Here is a 22,070-nt window from a genome sequence, read left to right as displayed (position 1 = left end):
CTGACAGGACCTTCCCCTGCTGAATCCATGCTGCCTCGGGTCAAGCAACTCACTGGATTGTAGATAGTTCACTATCTTTTCCTTCAGCAGAGTCTCCATTAATTTTCCCACCACCGAGGTGAGGTTAACTGGCCTGTAGTTTCCAGCTTCTTCTCTGCTCCCACTCTTGTGAAGCGGAACCACCACTTTTCTCCAAACTTATGCCACCACTCCCGGGATTGTGCCACTTTCCAGGGATCTATTGAACAAGTCATTCAGCGGACCTACTAGCACATCTCTGAGATTGCTCAGTATCCTGAGGCCCCATGGCCTTGTCCACTTTCAGTTTTCCTAGTTCTTCCCTTACATTCTCTTTTGTAAATGGCATTTTGTCTACTTCATCGCCCATCTACAGTCTTGTCAACCAGCGCTGGTCCTTCTCCAGAATCTTCTTTAGTGAACACCGAACCTAAGTATTTGTTTAATATTTTGGCCATTTCTTCATCTCTCTCCACATATTGATCTTTGTCACCTTTCAATTTCACTATACTACTTTGGACCATTCTCTTTTCTCTGATATATCTGAAATATGTTTTGTCACCTTGCTTTACTTCTTTGGCAATCCTTTCTTCCGCCTGACTTTATGCTTTCTTGATTTCTTTCTTCGTTTCCCTCAGTTTCACCAGATATTCCTACCTGTGTTCTTCTTTTTGGGATCCTTTATATTTCTTGAACACTGTGTTGCGACCGTCGCTGCCCGACGGCTTCACTCCGCCTACCTTTCCTTATCTGTGACTCCTCCTGCTCTTGATGGATGCCTGGCTGCCGTGGCGTCCGTCTGCTGTCCTCTCCGGCGTCCCCGGACCGGCTTGGGCTCTGCCTCCCGGCATGCTCACCAGGTGCCTTAGGGCGTGCGCGCCGCACGGCCCTCATTGTTATTTCCTCATTGGCGCGTTCCTCAGGGGCGACCCCCTGTGATGTTGTCACGCTGCCTGGATATGTAAGCCTACTGTTTATTGCTAGCCGTTGAGTTAGCAAGGGTAACCTTACAGATGGGATTCGCTCTCCGTACCCAGCTACTCTGCCTTCCAACCTTTATTGGACTCTTTCTGCTAACGGGTTACCCACTCCTCGGGGGCCTCTTTGCTTCTTTCAGGTTGCTGTCAGGTAACCGGTACTCGCTCCTCGAGGGCCCATGTTCCCTGACCCGCTGCCTGCATCCATCTCCTTTTCTACTTGGAGGAATTCGCTACAGAGACCATCAGTGAGTACTACTATCATCTACTCCTCAGAGCTGTCTCCCTGGAACCAGGTACTCGCTCCTTGAGGGCCTGCCCCCGTTCTAGTGCCAGTGTCATCTCTTACGTGGAACCGCTGTGTGAGTATTTTGTCAACAAGCCTCTCTACCTCCAGGGATCTGGTACTCGCTTCTCGAGGGCCAGCTCTCCCTATCTTGGGGCTTCTCCATACTTGGAACTCTGTGAATGTTCTATTGTACTCACTTTCTCAGTTCTCTCCACTACAGCACTGCTACCGGAGAAACCGCTGTTCCAGCGCCCTGGGGAATACTAGCCCAGCCGGGCTACATCTTCTACTCACTACTGCCACCTCTGGTGGCTTCTCAAACTGTCTAAATAAAGAACTATCTGTGTTTGTGTGTCCAGAGCTGAGCCTGACCTATGGCCCCTCACAGGACTTCCCCCCCTGGGCGTGGTCAGCTGCCACAGTGTCCAAGGGTCCACCCAAAACCTCACTAACTATAACACACTGTTCTTTTTGCCTTTATTTTATCAGCCACCTTCTTTGAGAACCACATTGATTTCTTATTTCTCTTACTTTTGTTTACTTTTCTAACATATAGATTTGTTGCCTTTGCAATCGTACCTTTTAGTTTGGCCCACTGTTGTTCCATCTCTCTCTGTTATGAATCCCGGCCGTGGGACTCCACGGCCGGGCTCTCACCTCCTTCTCTGCTGGCTCCGGGCTGATCGTGGTGTTCCCCGCTCCTCGCTGGGCCTCTACGTGGTGGCTTCTCCACGAGGTGTCTATGCATCTACCAGCTCCATCTCGGTACTCGGGCGAAGCCAAGCAATGCCGAGGTTTCCTCAATCATTGCTACATGTGATTTGCTCTCCAGCCAAAACAGTTCCCATCCGACCAGGTGAAAATCACTTACATTTTGTCTTTGCTGGATGGGAGGGCCCTGGCTTGGGCCTCTCCATTATGGGAATGTAATGATCCACTGCTGGAAAATCTTCAACAATTTGTACACAGCTTTAAACAAGTATTCGATGAACTAGCTCGCCAGCCTACTGTGGCAGCTGAGCTTCTGCAACTGCCCAAGGTTCCCGGCCGCTGGCTGATTACGCGGTCGAATTCCGCACTTTAGCGACTGAGCTGGGTTGGTGGGAAGACAGCCTATGCAATATCTTCTTGGAAGGACTGTCCTCCCGCATTAAAGATGAGCTGTGGCAAGAGATCTTCCTGATGACCTCGAAAGCCTGATAGACCTGGCAGGAAGGATCGATCACAGGCTTCAACAATGGGCTCGAGAGCTTAAAACGGTCCGTAGACCGGTCACGCTGGCTCTGGCCTTCTCTCAACCTATGTCTTCACCTCCGGCTCAACCGAACAGTCAGGGTGATGAACCCATTGTTATGGATCTGCTCTCCCAGAGGAGAGGAGCTAGCAATCTGTTATCGATCAGCTCCTCCCGAGGGGAGGAGTAGCAATCTGTTATGGATCTGCTTCCCCAGAGGGGAGGAGTTAGCAGACTGATGTAGATCTGTTCCTCCGGAGAGGAGGAGTAGCAATCTGTTATGGAATCTGCTCCCCCGAGGAGAGTAGCCAGCAGTCCGTTGTACTCCGTAGATGGAGTTAGTGATCTGTTGTGGGTTGGCTCCCCACAGAGTGGCTGTCTGTTATGATACTGCTCTAGTAGTGTAAGGAATGAACACTTAATGTAAATTGGTGAATCCTTGGGCCAATGGCAGATGACAGTGCCCCCAGGAGGATATCCTGAGAGGGACCACCAGCTAGGCTGGAGTATGGAGACAAACACAGATAGTTCTTTATTAGACAGGAAGTACAACCACCAGAGGTGGCAGTAGCGAGCTTGATGTGCCTGGCAGGGCTGAAGTCCCTCAGATACTGGAACTGTGATCTCTGGGTTGCTGAGCTGTAGAGAGAGACTATAGGTAGTGAGTACAGGGTATGCTGGATACATAACCAATAGTAGATGGTACACTCACAATTGTAGATATCTGTAATGGCTTCTATGCAACAGAGAGTCTTCAGTATATTCAGGAACAGGAGCCGGAGGCGAGTACTGATTCCTATATGCAGTCTGGAATAAGAACTCACAATATCTACGTAGGAGATGGCTTCTGGAATAGAAGAGAGTCTTTGGAGGGTTTTAGGAACATGGGCCCTCGTGGAGCGAGTACCGGTTCCTATCTGCAATATGAAATAGTAATGCACCAGATATAGGTATGCAATAGCTTCTGAGATAGAAGAGAGTCTGTGAAGAGTTTTAGGAACATGGGCCTTTGTGGAGTGAGTATCGGTTCCTATCTGCAATCTGCAATAATAACTCACGATCTCCGTACCTGCAATAACGTCTTAGACAGAAGAGAGTCTTCAGAGATTAGGAACATAGGCCCTCATGGAGCGAGTACTGGTTCCTATCTGTAATAGAACTCACAGTGTTCATGTCTGCGATCGCTTCCAGGCAGTAAGGAGTCTTCTGAGCAATCAGGGATGTAGGCTCTCGAGAAGCGAATACCGGATCCCGTTTTAGCAATCTGAAATCAAGAAGAGAGAGTGGGGCCCCCGAGGAGCGGGTACCCCTGGGTAAGTTTGTGGAGGCAGAGCAGCAGAGAGAAAATCCCCTCTTGCTAACTCGATTCGTAGTTGCAAGCAAAGACCTTTTAAGTTGGAAGCGGATGACGTCACTATGGGGGGATGCCCCTGAGGTTTGCGCCCTTGCCGGTACAAACTCTGGAGCGCACGTGCATGCCCTTACATCATCAGGAACATGGCGGATCCGCAGCTTCAGGCCAGCCTGGGGATTCCGGGGAGAAGCGGTGAGGAGAAGCCGCGGCAGCATCTGTCTGTCAGACCCGAAGGGAGTCGCCACAAAGGTAGAGAGGGTGGAGCGAGGGCGAGAACAGGCACAAACACAGCACCCATGCAACTGGGGTGAAGTCCTCTTACCCCTGAAGAGAGGAAACAATGCCGAACGCTAGGTCTCTGTTTGTACTGTGGAGGCAAGGGTCATCTACTGGCTCAATGCAGTGAGCGGCCAGAAAACTCTAGGGCCTAGGTGTCATCACGGAGCTTTTCCTAGGCTCTGTCAATTCTGCTCCTCAATGTATGATCCCTGTAACCCTTGAATATCCTGGAAGAACATTCTCTACTCTTGCCTTCGTTGACTCCGGAGCAGGAGGAAACTTTATCCTAGCAGAGCTGGTATAACAATTGCAACTCTCTGTACTTCCCCGCAAACCTCCATTATGAATTTCATCTATCCAGGGCACATTACTCCCAGGGTGCGTCTCGGCTACCACAACACCCTTGACTCTTCACACTGGAGTGCTCCACACGGAAGAAATCTCGTTTCTGGTCTTGGAGAAATCCATTCATCCTATCATTCTAGACCTATCATGGCTTCAAAAGCACTCTCCTATTAGCCATTGGGACACTCTACAAATAGCGGCTTGGGGCCCGCAGTGCTTTTCGTCCTGTTTACTAACTTTACAACAGCCCTGTATAACTCTAATGGCCACTCCCCTTGCCCTACCTTCACAGTACGCTAACTACACAGATGTATTTTCTAAAGAAATGGCGGAACTCCTACCTGAGCATCGACCATTTGATTGCGCCATTGATTTACTGCCTGGCACAACGCCACCTCGAGGGTGAGTATACCCCTTGTCCCTTCTAGTGACACAAGCCATGTCTAGTTTTATTAAGTAGAACTTGGATCGAGGATTCATTCGTCCTTCAAATTCACCGGCTGGGGCTGGTTTCTTTTTCGTTGCTAAGAAAGATGGTTCCCTCAGGCCCTGCATCGACTACAGAGGACTCAACGCCATCACATGATGAGACAGGTATCCGTTACCACTCATCCCTGAACTTCTGTACTGATTAAAGGGAGCCAAGGTCTTCACTAAACTCGATCTCCGCGGTGCCTGCAACCTTGTATGGATCCGCCCAGGGGATGAGTGGAAGACAACTTTCAACACTCATGATGGGCATTACGAGTACCTCATCATGCCTTTTGGACTATGCAATGCCCCCGCGGTTTTTTAGACCCTAATGAACAAGGTACTCGGGTCATGCTCCATTCTTCCGTTATAGTTTATCTGGATGTCGTCCTAATTTACTCTAAGGATATTGCCACGCACTGTCTACATGTGAAGCAAGTGTTACAGCGACTAAGAGACAACCATCTATTCGCTAAATTAGAGAAATGCTTGTTTGAGCAAGAGTCACTATCTTTCTTGGGGTACATCGTCTCTTCAACGGGATTTCAAATGGACCCAGACAAGGTATCTGCCATTAGGGATTGGCCTCAGCCTGTGGGGGTCAAAGCCCTCCAACGATTCCTTGGGTTTGCAAATTTTTATAGACAATTTATACATCATTATTCTCAAAGGGTGGCTCCCCTTACGGCCCTTATTAAGAAGAGAGCTAATGCTAAAGAGTGGCCCTTGACGGCACATCAAGCTTTTGAAGATTTAAAGGAAGCCTTTCTAGTCAACATTTGCCTACATCATCCAGATCCCCAGCGACCCTTCATTGTGGAGGTGGATGCATCAGACATAGCAGTAGGAGCCGTTCTTAGCCAGATCTCCGACAAGGGGAGATTACTCCACTGTTCTTACTTCTCCCGGAAATTCTCTGCTGCGGTAAAAAACTACAGTATTGGTGACAAGGAACTCCTGGCCATCAAGCTAGCGTTCAAGGAGTGGCACCAATGGCTGGAGGGCGCTCAGCATCCCATTGTGGTATACACAAATCACAAGAACTTAGAATTTCTGTGCCGTGCACAGCGTCTAAACCCAAGACAGGTTTATTTATTTATTTATTTATTATTATTTTTTATATACCGACATTCCTGTAAAAATACAAATCATATCTGTTGTGGAGCGCTAGGAGAGCGATCCCACTCCTGGGAGATGTGTGTGCCCTTGGGCCGCGGCTCGACGCCAGAGGGATCTGGAGAGGTGCCGTGGGAGGCGTGGCATGGCCGAGCATGGGCTGGACGGAGGCAAGCTGGAGTGAAGCCTGGAAGACAGGCCCTCCTCCGGACCTGCACACTTCGGAAGACCCAACAACGCAATGTTGGTCTTGTGAACAGTCCTCCGACCGTTCCCAGCCCTTTCGGACCTGCCGCAGGGTACGGCACGAAGCGGCAGGCCAGATGGAGGCCAGGGCAGCGAAGACTGGAACATGGATTCAGACGAGACTCAGGAACGACGTAGACTCAGGCATAGACGTGGACTCAGGAACGAGGTGCAGGATCCATAGACGTGGACTCAGGCATAGATGCAGGATCCTTAGACGTGGACTCAGGCAAAGACGTGGACTCAGGAATGAGGTGTAGGATGCATAGACGTGGACAGGCACAGGCGTGGACTCAGGACTGGATGCACAGAGGTGGAATCAGGAACGAGGGCTGAAGGAAGACATGGGCACCGTCCCTCAGGGCGCCGTACTCAGACCACCCGCGGGACTGAGTCGCGGACCACCCTGCCTCATGGGCGCCCTACTCAGCCCTGGAAGGCTGGTCACGGACCACGCAGAGAGCGGGAGAGCACAGGAAAGAGGAAGCAGGTTCGCTGCACTCCTGGCAGCACAAGGCAAGGATACGCTGCACTCCTGGCAGCACAAGGCAGGTTAAAGCATCAGGATCAGGAACAAGGATAAAGACAGACCTCAGGGCTGGAACAAGGACATCTGGAACAGCAGGAACATCAGGACTGGAACACAGATACTGGAACAGGAGACACACCTCAGGGCTGGAACATGGACATCTGGAACAGCAGGAACATCAGGACCGGATCGAGAGACAGACCTTGGGACTGGAACGGCAGGCAGACATCAGGACTGGACGAGGAGCTCCGACAGGTAACAAGAAACATAGGACCTTGCAGAAGTGCTGGAACACGGACGACTTCCTGGAGCGAAGGATCTCAGGAGTGACCAACTCCTTGCGAAGGCAAAGACAGACTGAACATTGAATCCCTTTGTAGAGCTGAGGTGGACAACGCCCAGGGAGGGGTCAGCAGGGGGCCACACCTGGCTGGCCCTAGAAGAGAAGTAGAGAGGCGTGCGCTCGCGCCCTAGGAGGCTGGAGAGAAGAACTGGAAGCTGGTGGCGTCCTCAGCCACGTGGAAGGCCCAGAGAAGCAGTGGAGCAGCCCTGGGCTGGAGCTGGGTGAAAGCAGGTCAGTGGAGCAGCTCCCAGCCGCATGGACAGAAGCAGAGAGAGGTAAGGCTGCAGGCAGAGTAGAGAGCTGAAGCAGGCTGCAGGCACTGGCAGGGACGGCTTCCCAGCCAGGCAAGGACCCAGACTGTAGCAGGCACCAGCAGAGACGGCCTGCTGACTAAAGGGCCCGGGATCGCAGCAGCACGTCGGGAGAAGGCAGGAACAGCTGCGGGGACAGCCCCAGCTGATTCAGGGAGGAAGCAAGCAGCGTCAGCAGCCCGGCTGGCTGTGGCTGTGAGAAGGTAAGAGCCTGCCCACGCTCTTTGCGGGCAGGAGCGTAACATCGGTTTACAATGAAACTTCAACATTCGCTCAGGGGCAGTACAAGGAACATTGGAGCCAGTTAACAGTGGAAACATGTCAAAAACTCATCTAAGCATATCCTAAAAATCATATAACTCATCTTAACATGACATATTTAGTCACTTCCACTTCTCATTGCACTACAGGCTAGCATCAAAGAATATATGTGCTGATGCTTTATCTCGCACCACAGAAACCAATGAATCATCCAATCCACTTCAATATATCTTGGATTCTGTGAAGGTTATTGTGACAGCTACAGAAGTAGCTCCTCTCGGCAAGACAATAGTTCCAGCTCGCTTAAGAAAGAAAGTTCTCTCATGGGCCCATGATTTGCTTACTGCTGGACATCCTGGTAGAGCTCGAACTTTGGAACTTCTCACCCGGTATCACTGGTGGCCTCACCTTGCACGGGACGTCCGGATTTATATCAATTCCTGTCCTACTTGTGCCAAACAAAAGCCATTGCCAGGTTGCCCTTGGGGCCTTCCCCAACCACTACCCATTCCTACCGAACCATGGACCCATCTCTCCACGGATTTTATAGTGGACCTGCCGCCATCTGAAGGAAAGACTGTCATCTGGGTTACCGTGGACCGGTTTACTAAAATGGCCCACTTTGTTCCTTTGCCCAAGCTTCTGTCTGCACCTGAGTTGGTCCAACTCTTTATGCAACATATTTTTCACACTCAAGGACTACCCCTTCACATTACCTCCGACAGAAGTCCACAGTTTACAGCACGGTACTGGAGGGCTCTTTGTAAGAAGTTTGGGGTTTGCCTAGATTTCAGCTCTGCATTCCATCCCCAGAGTAATGGACAAGCGGAGCGAACCAATTGCTCTCTGAAGACTTTCCTCCGAGCCTTTGTAGGAGACAAGCAAGATAACTGATCTCTATATTACCATGGGCTGAATTTTCATATAATCACCATGTCCACTCAGCCACAGGGAAGACTCCCTTTCAGCTTGTCTATGGTAGACAACCCAAACCACCTTTACCGCTTCCATTGTCTGTGCTGTCCCCTGCAGCCCAAATGTCTGCTCAGCAACTTCATTCCCTCTGGGAGTCTATACAAATAAAACTACAGCAAACGGCAGCCATTGCTAAGAAGAATGCTGACAGATATCGCCGTCCAACTCCTGTGTTTCACCCTGGAGACAAAGTGTGGTTAAGCACAAAGCATATTCATCTTCGCATCCCTTCTATGCGACTGGCACCCAAATTCATTGGTCCATTTCTGGTTTCTGAGAGAATTGGCACCGTCTCCTACCATCTACGTCTTCCCAGCACATTGAAGATTTACAATGTATTTCACGTGTCTCTGCTCTAACCCTTGCTTCTCTCAAGATTCCATCTAAAACTCCTGATCCTTCTGAAGCAGCTGCCGAAGATAACACCATCTGTCAGGTACGGGAGGTCTTGGATGTACGCTTCCACCATCGTAGGTGGGAATATTTGTTGTCCTGGGAAGGATGTGGTCCTGAGGACAATATGTAGGAACCTGCTGTCAACATCTTGGACAAATCCCTCCTTCATCAATTTCATCAGGACTATCCAAACAAACCCAGACCCCCAAGGAGGGGGGGTACTGTTATGAATCCCGGTTACGGGACTCCATGGCCGGGCTCTCACCTCCTCCTTTGCTGACTCCGGGCTGATCGTGGCGTTCCCCGCTCATCGCTGGGCTGCGGATGGGCCTCTCTGTGGTGGCGTCTCCACAAGGGAGACGCCGCCGAGCTCCTCTGGCAGACTCCGCCCCTTAGGCACGCACGCGGGAGAGGCCAAGATTTGAAGGGGCCGTGGCGGGAAACCTCAGCCCAGCCCCTTCGATGATGTCAGACGCCGGCAGATATTTAAACCCAGCATCTATCCTCACTTTTTTGCCTTGCAACAGGGTTCACTCTTCGGAGCTACTAGTTGCTGTTCCTGCGTTCCTGATCCAGTTCCTGCTTGTTCTTGCCTTCGTGTTCCTGCTCCAGTTCCTGCTCACCCCTGCCTCCGTGTTCCTAATCCAGTTCCTGCTTCCTTCTCGGCTTGTCTTCTTGGTTCCTGACATCGGCTTGGCTCCTGGTATTCCATGTCTGCTGCTCATCCTGATGCTTGGTTTGTCTTCGGTCCTCGCTGATCTGCTGCCTGCCCCGACTTCTGGTCTGCTTCCTCGTTGTGCTTCTCTGCTGCCTGCCACGACCTCTGGACTTTCTCTATCTCCTCTTCTCCTCCGCCTGCCTCGACCTGGACTCTCCATTGGACTCTTCTCCTGCTGGTCTCCTGGCTTTGATCCGCCTCCCGGCTATGGATTCCGCTGCGGGCGATCCCTCAGCAGCCTCTCTCCATCTCCTAGCTGGCTCAAGGGTCCACTACTATAACACTCTAATTTTCTCCCAGTTTTCCAGTTCTACCTCCAGGTACATTCCCATTTCGACAAAGTCCGTATTTTTGAAATTCAGAACGCGGGTCTTTGTGAGACCTCTCTATATTCTATTTGTGATATCAAACCCTACTGTTTGATGAGCACTGGTGCTGAAATGGGCACCCACCCAGACATTAGAGACTTTGTCCCTGTTAGTGAGCACTAGGTTGAGTATAATTCACTCCCTCATGGGTTCCATTACCATTTGTTTGAACAGAGCCCCTTGCAGGGCATCCGGTATCTCTCTACTTCTGGTAGATTCTGCAGAAGGGATTCTCCAGTCTATGTCCGGCAGATAAAAATCTCCAACAATCAACACTTCTCCCTTCTTTCTCAACTTTTGGATGTCTTCAACCAGATCTTTGTCTAGTTCTTCTGTTTGAGTCAAAGGCCTGTAAACAACTCCAGTAAAAATGGATGCACCATCATCTTTTTTTGTAATACAGGATTTAAATCTCTTAGAAATATCCACAATCCCAAACTAAGGGTCACTTTCATTAAGGCTTTTCTCCCATTTTGCGTCTATGGGAAAAACCCTTAGTAAATCAGGACTAAGTGTTGTAGAATGTTCATATTTCTGCTTGTTTTGTGAAAACAATAATGACGAAGATAACGTAAAACAATAATTTTTATCTCATTTTAATAATTATTTTCTTTGGACAGTTTGTTTACTCTAATGTAATACCTTGACTAAACTACATGCAATTTGTTTCACATAGGGTCTTCAGCTGGTCCAGACAGGGCATTAACTTGGACTACTGCTTGAATATTTAGGCTAAACAATATGGGGTGAATTTTTAAAGAGTTATGTGTAAAAATGAGCATATACATGCATAAGTAGCCTGTACTCATGCAATCACTGTTTTATAAACATCAAAAATATGAACGTACTTTGTTTTGCAAATGCGTGAAGAAAGAGGCAGTCTAGTCGTGGTCCAGGGCGGGGCCAACAATTACATGTGTATGTTGCTATTATATATGAGACATACCCGCATGCATTTGGCAATTTACTGTGTAATTTTACTCCTCCTATTATCTTGCTTAATTGATATCTGACTTGTTTATTATTGGCTGGGTTCGAGGTCTGGGTGAATTGGAGGGTGTTCAGGCTGAAGGACCAGGAGGATATCGATGACATAGAAAAGGACTAGGTGAACTGGTAGAGGAATCGGAAAACCATTATGTGCGCATATCAGACAAATCTTTTTCGTTGGAAAGAAACTATAGAATTAGGGGTCACGATATGAAATGGCAAGTGAAAGAACTGAGAACCAACATCAGAAAATATTTTTTCACAGAGAGGGTGATGGATGCCTGAAATGCCCTCCCAGAAGAGGTGGTGAAGACAAGAATGGCAATGGAATTCAAAAGGGCATGGGATAAGCGCTGCAGAACCCTAGCGGCTAGAGGATGGAAATAAAGAGATAGGGTAACCAATATAAAATTTAGGTGCAACATTTCTCCTTGGGGGTAACCTGCACGGAGTGGCAGCTACTACTGTTAATGGAAGATATGGGGGTAACCTGCACAAACCATCAGTTACTATCCAGCATCTTGCTGGGCAGACTGGATGGACCATTTGGTCTTTTTCAGCTGCTGTACTATGTTATTATGTGTTAAAATATGCTGACTTGCACCCATAAATCAGGTTTTATGCGAGAAAGTCCTGCTTTATTTTTGCACGTAAAATATGTGCACGTATATAGTAAAAATTGATAGTAAAATTATACGCATTCAATGCATTCAATTGCTCGCTTTCAATGTCTTGCATGTATTTGTGTGTAAGCATACATACACACATATGTTGTGAGGTGGATATACGTATTTTATAATCCACGTGTATCTGATATGCGCAGGTTATAAAATATCATAGATATCCATACGGCCATGTATTTGCAGCTGCGTGGAATTGTTTGAAAGTTATCTTCTCTTTCAGATTGGCCTGACTTCATGACTTTTTGCATATGGAGCAGGAAGTCTGGAACCATTGAAATTGCGATACATTGAACAGTAGGAAAGCAGATGTGTAATTCCTTGCAGTTTCCTTTGTTTTTCTTCCTCAGTATTTTCTACCATTCCACTCTTTTTCTCTCTTCCTCCCCCCCACCCCCCCTTTCCAATTAGGAACCTCTTCATCTCAAAAGCTGGAATGGTGCTGCCTCTGAGATGCACCCTAAGCCCAGCTTGTTGACTGACGGAGGCCACTACAGTACTGGTGGCCATTACCCTCCCGGGTCTGTGCAGCACATCCAGGTTCGACTAACCTCAGTGAACAGAAGATACAAAGTCTTCTTCCCGACGCTGCAGCAATGCTCTCTGAGCTATGAGGCCAACCCCAGTTTTGATGCCTTTACAAATTCTATCGCAGTCCTGACCAATTAACCTCAATGGAGAGTCCCCTCTCCTCCACTACCTACCATATGCACACACACACACAACTTAATCAGTCTATCAGCAAGGGCTAAGCTGTGGTTGTAGACTTTAGAGGGCATTTTTCAAAGGGACTTCTGCAGGTAAAGCAGTACTTTATCTGCAGAAATGGCCCTTTTGAAAATTGCACCACTGAAATGCAGGTAAAATTATGTATGTACATCCTGAATGAGTGTAATTATACTCACAGAGTGGCAAGGTGTTCCATGAGGGGCAGAGTCTGAGCAGCATTTTGGTTTTGAAAAATATGGACAAAACATTTCTTGGAAAAACTTCTCCCACAAATTAGCAGGAGCAGCCTGAGTGGGGAGATGTGCCAGGATAATTTTCAAAGTGAACTTGTGGGCATGTTTGCTTTGAAAATTGGTGCAATTTGTTCAAGGAACAGCCCACAAACTTATGTGGACTATTAAAAAATTTCCCCATTTGTCTTATTAATTTTACTTTTGAATAGTAATTAGTTATAGCATATTGGTTAATTACGTGTAAAAATAATTACACATTATGGATGAATTTTCCTCAGAAAAGACTTATTGCTGGCTACATCCAGATTTCTTTAGAGGTGAATTTTCAGAACCATTATGTGTGAAATGGGCATAAGTCGGCTATTTGAAAATTTCCTTCCCTCAAGGCAGCTAAAAGTCTGCGCAGGTTTTCTACAACTCATGTACCTTTTAGCTGCTTTTAGGGGGAAGTGCACAGGGACTTAATTAGGTCTGGAAAGAAAATAACATGCGTAGATTGAATCTTCATCTCTGCCCATGTTATTTTGTATGGAAAAAGCCTGCACAGAAGGCAGGTGGAAATGTCTGCCTGCCTGTAGTAAGGTCCAAAGTGAACACAGAAATGCATCATCAGGTTGAATTCTGAAGATTACTCTAGATCCTATTTTCAAAAGATCCCTCTCATTGGAACAGAAATGGAAAAGGTTTTTCGAACCATCAGGGCCTACTAAGGTTACCTCTGTTTGCTGGACAAAAAAGGGATATGCTGAGTTTCCATCAGAAAGCTGGGGAAAACTATTTCAAATAAGGTGACCAGAAATAGCCCATATGAAATCTGCTTATACTACTTTTGCAAAACTAATATCTTATTGTAGTTAATTATCTAAAAGAGCAATTAAATTACCAGTTACTGTAATTAATTAATTTAAAAAGTAACACTAGCGTGAGTTCAATATAGAAATTTATAGCCCTTTTATATTAATGTATTTGAATTTGTTAAGTAGATGATGGAAGCGATTTGTTCGTGGGACAGGAATAGCTTTATTTTTCAGGCCATGTTATTGCACATTCACATCTGTATAGGGAAGGGGGAAAAACTGGCAAGAAACTTTATTTTCAGTTTCTCTTCCTTGCTTCTTGTATCATTTAATTATTCTTTTATACATTAACCTGTTCATTTATTCATTCACTCATACTTTCAGAGATCAACACTGGAGAAGAAAGAGAAGGAACCATGGAAACTGAAAGACCTGATGTGCCCATTTCTAAAGAGGAAAAACCAGACACAAAAAGACATGATTGTGCCAACACTAGTCCAGGGCAACTAGACCCTACCAAAGTTAATTCTTAGTAAGTGCAATTTTACATATCTTTTTTTTTTTTTAATAATTCAAGAACACATGAACAGACTGTTAAGGAGCGCTCTTTTATATTATTGAACATAAGGAAAGAGTTCACCTAATAGTTTTAAAATATTTTTGTGTCAAGTTACCAGGGTAACAAGCAAGGACAGATAATCTACCGGGTAACTCATGCACATCCCTCACTGCAAGACAGTTCTGTCTTGCAAGTCTTGAGTGGACCTGACGCTTCTGTTCATGATGACACATCTGGAGATGCAATGCATGTGTTCGTAGATGAGCACGGTAAGCCAAAGTCACAGATATTAACGATGTCTAAAAATATGTTTGGGGGGGTTTTTTTTGTGGGGAGGAAGAAAGTTTGAGAAAACATTATGGGCAAGGTTTAAGGACCGGGCAAAAATTGAGCAAAGCAACTTGCAAATCCTATTGCTGGCACAATTATGAAATTAGCTTTCCGTTTGCTCTTGGATTTTATTTCCTGCAACTTTTAAAAGTGGAGGAAAAAGCAACAGAAAATATCATGAGGCAAAAAAAACATTTGCAAAAAGTTGGTCAGGACTTTTGCCCCAAAAATTTAAGAATTGGATAAAAGATTTTGTTTACGATTTCTTTATATGTTTTTTCCCTTTTCTGGTAGTTGCAGATAATAAAAGCCATGTGCAAAATATGAAGTGTTTGAAAACTGTGCAGGTCAAACTAACCTTTTTTGTTTTTTTAGCAATAGGTTTATCCTATTTTAGGCTCTATGTCTTATTTGTTTTATGTGTCTAATGCCAATGTGCATGTGGAGGATTTTACAGTTCTTAACAGAATTAAAACTTTTCCACAAGAAAATCTCTTCATTGAATTATTTTACTTTATTTACCTTTATAGACCATTTACCAAATCCCAGATGCACTCTAAGCAGGATACAAAGCAAAAAAAAAAATGTATATCTACGTCTAAGTACAATAATAATACAATAAAACAAAACAGTAAGGGATCAATTTTAAAAGTGTTGTTTGCACAAAAAAGTCCACATACATGCGTATGTGGACCGCATGTGAGCAATGTGGATTTTAAAAGCCGTGATTTACACGCGTATATACGCACGCACCAAAAATAAGGTGGTGGAAAAGGGGCAGGGCATGGTCCCGGGGTGGGGACCAACACTTGTGCGCATAACTCCATATTTTAAATTGGAGGCCGCAGCACGCGTCGGCTTGTTATCTGCGAAACTTTACTGCTGCTCCTGATGAAGAGCAAGTCTGCAGATCTCACATTTTAGGGCTTATAGGACAGGGTGAGGGGTCTGGGTCAACTGGGGGGCGTGCAGGATGAAGAATCAGAGGGATCTGGAAGACCTTGAGATTGACTGGGCAAACAGGTGGACTAAGTGGAAAAACTGGGAATGTCCTTTGCACAAGCATCTTTTAAAATTCGCTTACATATGTGCGCAAAAGCCAACAAAGTTCTATGGAAGATACACAAAGTAGATTTGCTTGAGTAACCTCTTAAAATTAGGAGCATACTTCCACGCAGTAGGTGTATTTTAGAACTCATGTGCGCATGATTTAAAATTCCAAAACATCTTCGCTCGCATGCTGATACATGCATGTATGGGTGATTGTGTGCTCATTTTTAAATTTGCCTGAAAGTGCCTCACTACAGCCTTCATAATTTAAAAAACCCAAAAAATCCTCAGCTTCCCGTCCAACCATTCACCCTCCAGAAAAAACCTCCCACTCGTTCCACGTGTCCCCTACCCTCCCTAAAACAACTGCTAAAGCTATTCAGACATGTATTAGGGCCAGGAGAATATCAATCACTTGCCTCGTTTGCTGACTTTGGTTTCTACATATTTAAATGGGATTAACATTGCAACCACACTACTTACGTCACAGAAATCTATAAATTTAGGTCTATAATCTGGAAAACTTTAAAATAAAAGGAATGCAACTCTTGTGAATCTGCCCGCACCTGCAGACAGATCCCCTACCTTCCTCTCACCTCAGACATGGCAGGAAGCGCCGCCAGCAGGGCCTCTTCATGTGGCGGGACACCGCCGACTCCATTCTCCGCGGCCTGGGGGCTGTGCCCATCTTCTGCCCTCTGTGGCGGAGATCCCCGCCGGGGGTCATTGCCACACTCTTCTTCGTGGCCTAGGGCCGCTGCCGACGCCCCCCAGTTCCTTGTGGGGCCTGGAGCCGCCCGGCCTGCCTCCGCGGCAGGGAGCCGCAATGTCATCCCCGGGGTCCTCATCAGTCGGCAGGAGGCCGTCCTGAAGCCTGCCTGCTCTCCCCTGCAATGTCTCCTTCGTGCAGCTGGGTGCCGCTGTCCATGGTGCTTCCTGTTCCTGTCTGCTTCTTCTTAGGCGCCGACGCGCGCCTCTTCACAGTATTTAAAGGGCCCGCGGCCGGATATGCCCCGGGCTCCTTCTGATGACAACTTCCTGCTTTAGCCCTATAAAAGGGATTCCTCTTCAGTCACTCCTCACCTTCGGATCGAGTCTCACAGTCGTCTGTGCTCCTTCGTCGATCCAGGTCCTCCGTGGTCTCCTTGATATGATGGCTTCATGTTGTCTTGTTCCTGATCCTGATGTCGGTGTCTTCAGATGTCTCTATGTTCCTGACATCCTTCATCCATGCTTCCAGATGTCCTCAGTTTTCTGTTGATCTGCGTCCTTGCCTCCAGATGTCTTCAGTTCCTGACATCCTTCGTCCATGTCTTCTGATGTCTCCATATCCCTGATGTCCGTTGTCCTTCCTGATGCCTTTGTCTAGCCTCTGTCTCCATGCCTTGGTTCCCTGATGTCACTTTCCTGGAGTGCCTTGCTCGTGGTCCATGACCAGTCCCACAGGTGGGCTGTGTAGGGCACCTCACGGTACAAAGCCATCTTCATCTCCTCAGCCTTCAGTCCGTTGTTTTTAATCCTTGAGAATGGAATCCTGCTTCAGTCTTGTCCCAGTCTTCAGAGCCTATTGCAGCCCTGTGTCTGTCCATGTCAAGTTTCTGTTTGAACCTGCTCTGAGTCTGGCGTGGTCCACGACCAGATCCGCAGAGGGCTGTGATGGGCACGTCCCAGTGCAGGTCTCTTCAGGACCATCGTCATGTCCTGGTTTCAGCTTCCACTATTCCTCCTGGAGTCTGCGTCGAGTCCAGCATGATCCGCGACCAGTCCCGCGGGTGGACTGTGTAGGGCGCGCTGTGTCGCAGTCTCGAACCAGTTCTTGATCCTTGCTTCAGCCTTCATCTACAGTGTCTCGCTTCAATCCTCATCTACAGTGTCTCGCTTCAGCCCTCATCTACAGTGTCTCGCTTCAGCCCTCGTCTATGATGTCTTCGCTCCAGTCCTCGTCTTTGATGTCTTCGCTCCAGTCCTCGTCCATGATGTCTTCACTCCAGTCCTCGTCTATGATGTCTTCGCTCCAGCCCTCATCTATGGTGTCTCGCTTCAGCCCTCGTCTATGATGTCTTCGCTCCAGCCTGTATATGAATGAGAGCATGTAAGAGTGAAAGCTTGCATGTGTGTTTGGGAATGGGAGCCTGCGTGTGAGAGATAGCTTGTGAGAGTGAGAGCCTGCATGTGAAAGAGAGTATATGAGAGTGGGAGCCTGTGTGTATGTGAGAGAGCAAGCAAGAATGGGATCCTGTGTGAGAGAAAACTTGTGTGTGAGAACACACGCGAGAGAGGAACTGTGTATGTGTATGGAGGAAGGAAAGAAGACAAGAGGAGAAACAGAATAAAAGAGAACCTGAAAAAAGAATAAGGAAAATACAGACAAGGAGAAAAAAGAGACTGGGACCAACCGATTAGAAAAATAAGATCAGACAACAAAGGTAAAAAAGTAAAATTGTCCTTCAGCATTTATTTATTTAAAATCTTTTCTATACCGTTGCTAAGTTATATACCATTGCAACGGTTTACATGTAGGCACATAAATTAATGTAGGTGAGGGCGTACAGTAGTACATTCTAACAGGTGCCGCTAAAGGTTCATTTACAATATAACATTAAGGACAATCAATTGTTTAGTGGAGTAGGTCATGACCAAATGTACTAGTAAGGTACTGTTCACGGGTAAAATTCACTATTCATAGTGCTACAATTATGTTTATAATGATGTAGAGTTCATGGACCACTCTACTGTACAATCCTAAATGCTGTGTGCCGGTGTTCTGCCTGTTTCTAAATATTTCCTATTCTCCCATCTCTTTATAAAATGCTTGTTTGAAAAGCCATGTTTTTAAACTTTTCTTAAATGCTTTGAGATCTCTTTGCAATCTGATCTCTAGAGGCATTGTCCCATCTTTGGGAATGTGCATTTCTTATATATTTGTATTTTGGGTTTTCTTCCATATTCCAGAGTTTACAGAGTCTGGTTTCTTTGGCTTTCCATTTCAGTTTTGCCTGCACGTTTCTGTTTCTAATTTATAGTCCGTTATTCTGTATTAGGTAAGGGTCTATCTGTGAAGCGCATGTGTTACAAAGGTGCAGTATTTTGACAAGCATGTAGTTTCTCTGTAGGGATTTGTAGCAGTCTGGCTTGTTCTGTTCGACCAGTAGGTGGTGTATTAGTGTTCTAGGGCCTGTGTATGTGAGAGAGAGGGAGTGTGTGTGTGAGAGCATTGGCTTGTATATATGAGAGGGAGTGTGTAAGAATGAATGTGTTAGTATGTGTGTGAATGAGAGAGATCTACCTTCCCCGATCTATGATAATTAGGGTAAGTGGAAATCAAAAGGTCCTAGGTATGGAGAGCCGGAAATTTTTTAATCCTTATTAGTTTTAATTATTGGGTATAATTTGATGTTTCTAATGTTTTGAAACAATTTATTGTTTTTTTGGGAGAAATATGAAGAACATTTTTTAATAATTGGATGTTTTATTCATCAGATGTTTTGAAATATTTTATTGATGTTTGTGAAATTTTAGAACAAATTTATGTAAGTTTTCAAAAATTATTGTATATTCAGTTGTGTTGACATTTATCTTTTTTATTATCATGGTTTTAATATTATGAATGATGTTTGTTGATTTTATTGCTTGATGTTTTTTGTGAGAAGTAATAATACAGTTTGGCTTCTGGTTTCCAGTACAGTTTATGTTGGTACATTTCTATTTTGCATTTGGTGAGGGTTTGTCTGTATTTTAAAGGTCCTGTTCTTGTATAACTTGAATTCTTGCTGTGAAAATTATGGTACTTATCAATTCTGGCTTTTATGGCATTATAGTCATCTCTTCCTCATTTCTATTTTAAACAGAAGTTTGCTTTCTATTAGTTTCATTTGCATGCAGAAAATGGTTTTGAATGTTTTTGCAAAAATTTTTTTTTATTCACATATTTTATTGTAACCGCTGTTAATAGATTAGGCAATTATTTTAAGGGATGGATTTAGCTCGTTTTCTCTCTAAGGATTGGGGTGCTGTGAGCATAAAATTGATAGGCTTTTTGCAGCAAAGAAATTAGTGCTCACAAGGTAAAGTAGGAGGGTGGGCTATGTTCTAGGTTACCTGGCAGCAGCAAATTTCTGGTGCAACACCAACTTCAGCAGTTACCCTATACCCCTGTGCAGCGGTGGTCAAAAAAGCAAATGGAATGTTAGGAATGATCCGAATAGGAATGAATCATAAACTGAAAAAATACCATATTGCCTTTCTATCAAGCCATGGTGCAACCACACCTTGAGTATTGTATTGTAATGCTCTCTATTTAGGACTCCCCGACTCTATAATTCATCCCTTACAAATTATTCAAAACAGTGCAGCTCGTATTCTATAAGGTACTCCTATTCGAAATCATATTACACCTATCCTTCAATCTCTTCATTGGTTACCCATAAAATACAGAATAAAATATAAAATCCTTACTATCATTCACGGTCTAATAAATAACCCATCTTCTACATGGCTTTGTTCATTACTTCGTATCTATAAACCAGCAAGACATCTAAGATCACTATCTCAAAACTTACTTGACACTCCTTCCCCACGACAGGCTAGACTAGATATCACCAGAAAAAGGGCCTTCTCAGTAGCAGGCCCTTCCCTCTGGAACTCATTACCCAACCCATTTCGTCTACTATCCAATCCTCAACAATTCAAAAAATCATTAAAAACACACTTTTTCCAAATGGCATTCAATACTCCTCCACAATCAATTTAACATTATCCCAACCTAGTATCCTTCCCAACCCCCTTAACTTTATTTCATTTTCTCCTTTTATTTCAACCCCCCTTCCCCTCCCCCACCCCACTACCCTTCCTGACTACAACATGAATTTTGGCCCAGCTCCATTATTAGCTATTTTTGTTAATATTTTATTTTACCTTTAAGGTATATACCAGTTTTTTGTATTTGTATTTTTATTTTTTAAGCTCATTTTATTTATTTTACTTTTATTGTAAACCGTTTTGACAAGATACCCTGTTTTGAAAAACGGTATATAAATACTTTTAAATAAATAAATAATGTGTACAGTTCTGGTTACCCCATCTCAAAAAGACTTAACAGAACAAGAAAAGTTGCAGAGAAAGGCAGCCAAAATGATAAAGAGGATGAATGGCTCTCCAAGTTAGGGATCATAGAAAAGAGTAGAGGCACAATAGAAATTTATAAAAATCATTAGTTGGGTGGATCAGGTAAATAAAGGAAGTTAATTTATCTTTTCAAATAATATTAAAACAAAGGGACACTCCATGAAACTAACAGCCAGCAGATTCAAAACAAATTGTAAGAAATACTTTTTAACTCAGCACTCAATCAAACTGTGGAATCTGTTGGCAAAGAGCATGGTCAAGGCAACTAGCACAGCAGGGTTTAAAAGAGGTTTGGACAGGTTCCTGGAGGAGAAGTCCATACAACATTATTAGCCAGGGAGACTAAGGCAAGCCATTGCTATCCCTGGGAGTGAGCAATAAGAAAGAGATCTACTTTATAGGATCTACTACTATATACTTATGATTCGTACTGGCCACTGTTGGAGATAGGATACTGGGTTCAGTGGACCTTGGCCTGACCCAGCGTGGCACTTCTTATGTCTTTATGCAGTGGTAGATAGCCAAATAATTCTATGAAACAAGAAGTGCCTCATCATAGAGATGGTGAAAGCTCCTTGTTAAGGGCAGTACATCACTGATTGTATAAGAATCAGCCAGTGCTCTTCCACTGTGCTTGGTGCCAGTTCTTTACTTGTGACATCTATTATAGGAATGAATTAATTTATTTGTATAGAAATTTGAGCACCCCCATCAAAAGAATAAATCTATTGTTTTGAAGGTTTTTTTAAATACAGAAAAAAGCATGAGATTGTTTTAAGGTACAATTGCTTTATTGTGTTAAATACAGAATTTTGATGATAAAAAAAATTATATTTCTAGGAGAAATTAGATCCTGTTATTTAAATGCTAGCAGTCAGAGAGAAGGACATTTTCAGCATCATCTATCAAATCCTGACTGTATGTCTGTTGTTCAGTAAGTAATTCTGTTTTTATTTAGATAAACATGTCATGTTATAATGTAAAATAGGGCAGAACTCGCCCTATTCTCTCAGTTACCTGGAAACCGATGTGATATCTCGATTGAATGTCGGTATATAAAAGAAATAAATAATAATAATAATAATAAAAGATCTTCTTTACTTTATATTGCTGGAATATTGTTATGCTAAGTCTAGGTCTAAAAGCCAGATGGGAAAAATTGGAATGCAGTACACAGAAAAATAGAACATGATGACATATAGCCCATTCAGTCTGCCCATCCACATTTCCCATTCAGCATTATTGTCCTGTCTTCTCCCTCAGAGATCCTTTGTGCTTGTCCATGTTTTCTTGAATTCTGATCTTATGCTTATCTCCACCACCTCCACAGGGAAGTTATTCCATGCAT

General features: G+C 45.0%; 1 protein-coding gene across 1 annotated transcript in view; it reads left to right on the top strand.

Moving 5' to 3' along the window:
• The window catches only part of PCNX2 (pecanex 2), a 236,970-nt gene that overhangs the window by 33,285 nt on the left and 181,615 nt on the right, over positions 1-22,070 (top strand). Inside the window, exons 6-8 of the mRNA XM_029593868.1 lie at positions 14,044-14,191; positions 14,330-14,487; positions 21,563-21,656. Coding sequence (XP_029449728.1) covers positions 14,044-14,191; positions 14,330-14,487; positions 21,563-21,656 — 400 coding nt within the window. The remainder of the gene's footprint in view (positions 1-14,043; positions 14,192-14,329; positions 14,488-21,562; positions 21,657-22,070) is intronic.

Source organism: Rhinatrema bivittatum, chromosome 3, assembly GCF_901001135.1.
Source record: "Rhinatrema bivittatum chromosome 3, aRhiBiv1.1, whole genome shotgun sequence".
NCBI lineage: Eukaryota > Metazoa > Chordata > Amphibia > Gymnophiona > Rhinatrematidae > Rhinatrema > Rhinatrema bivittatum.
Note: the sequence above shows the minus strand (reverse complement) of the source record. Positions and strands in the feature narration are given on the sequence as shown.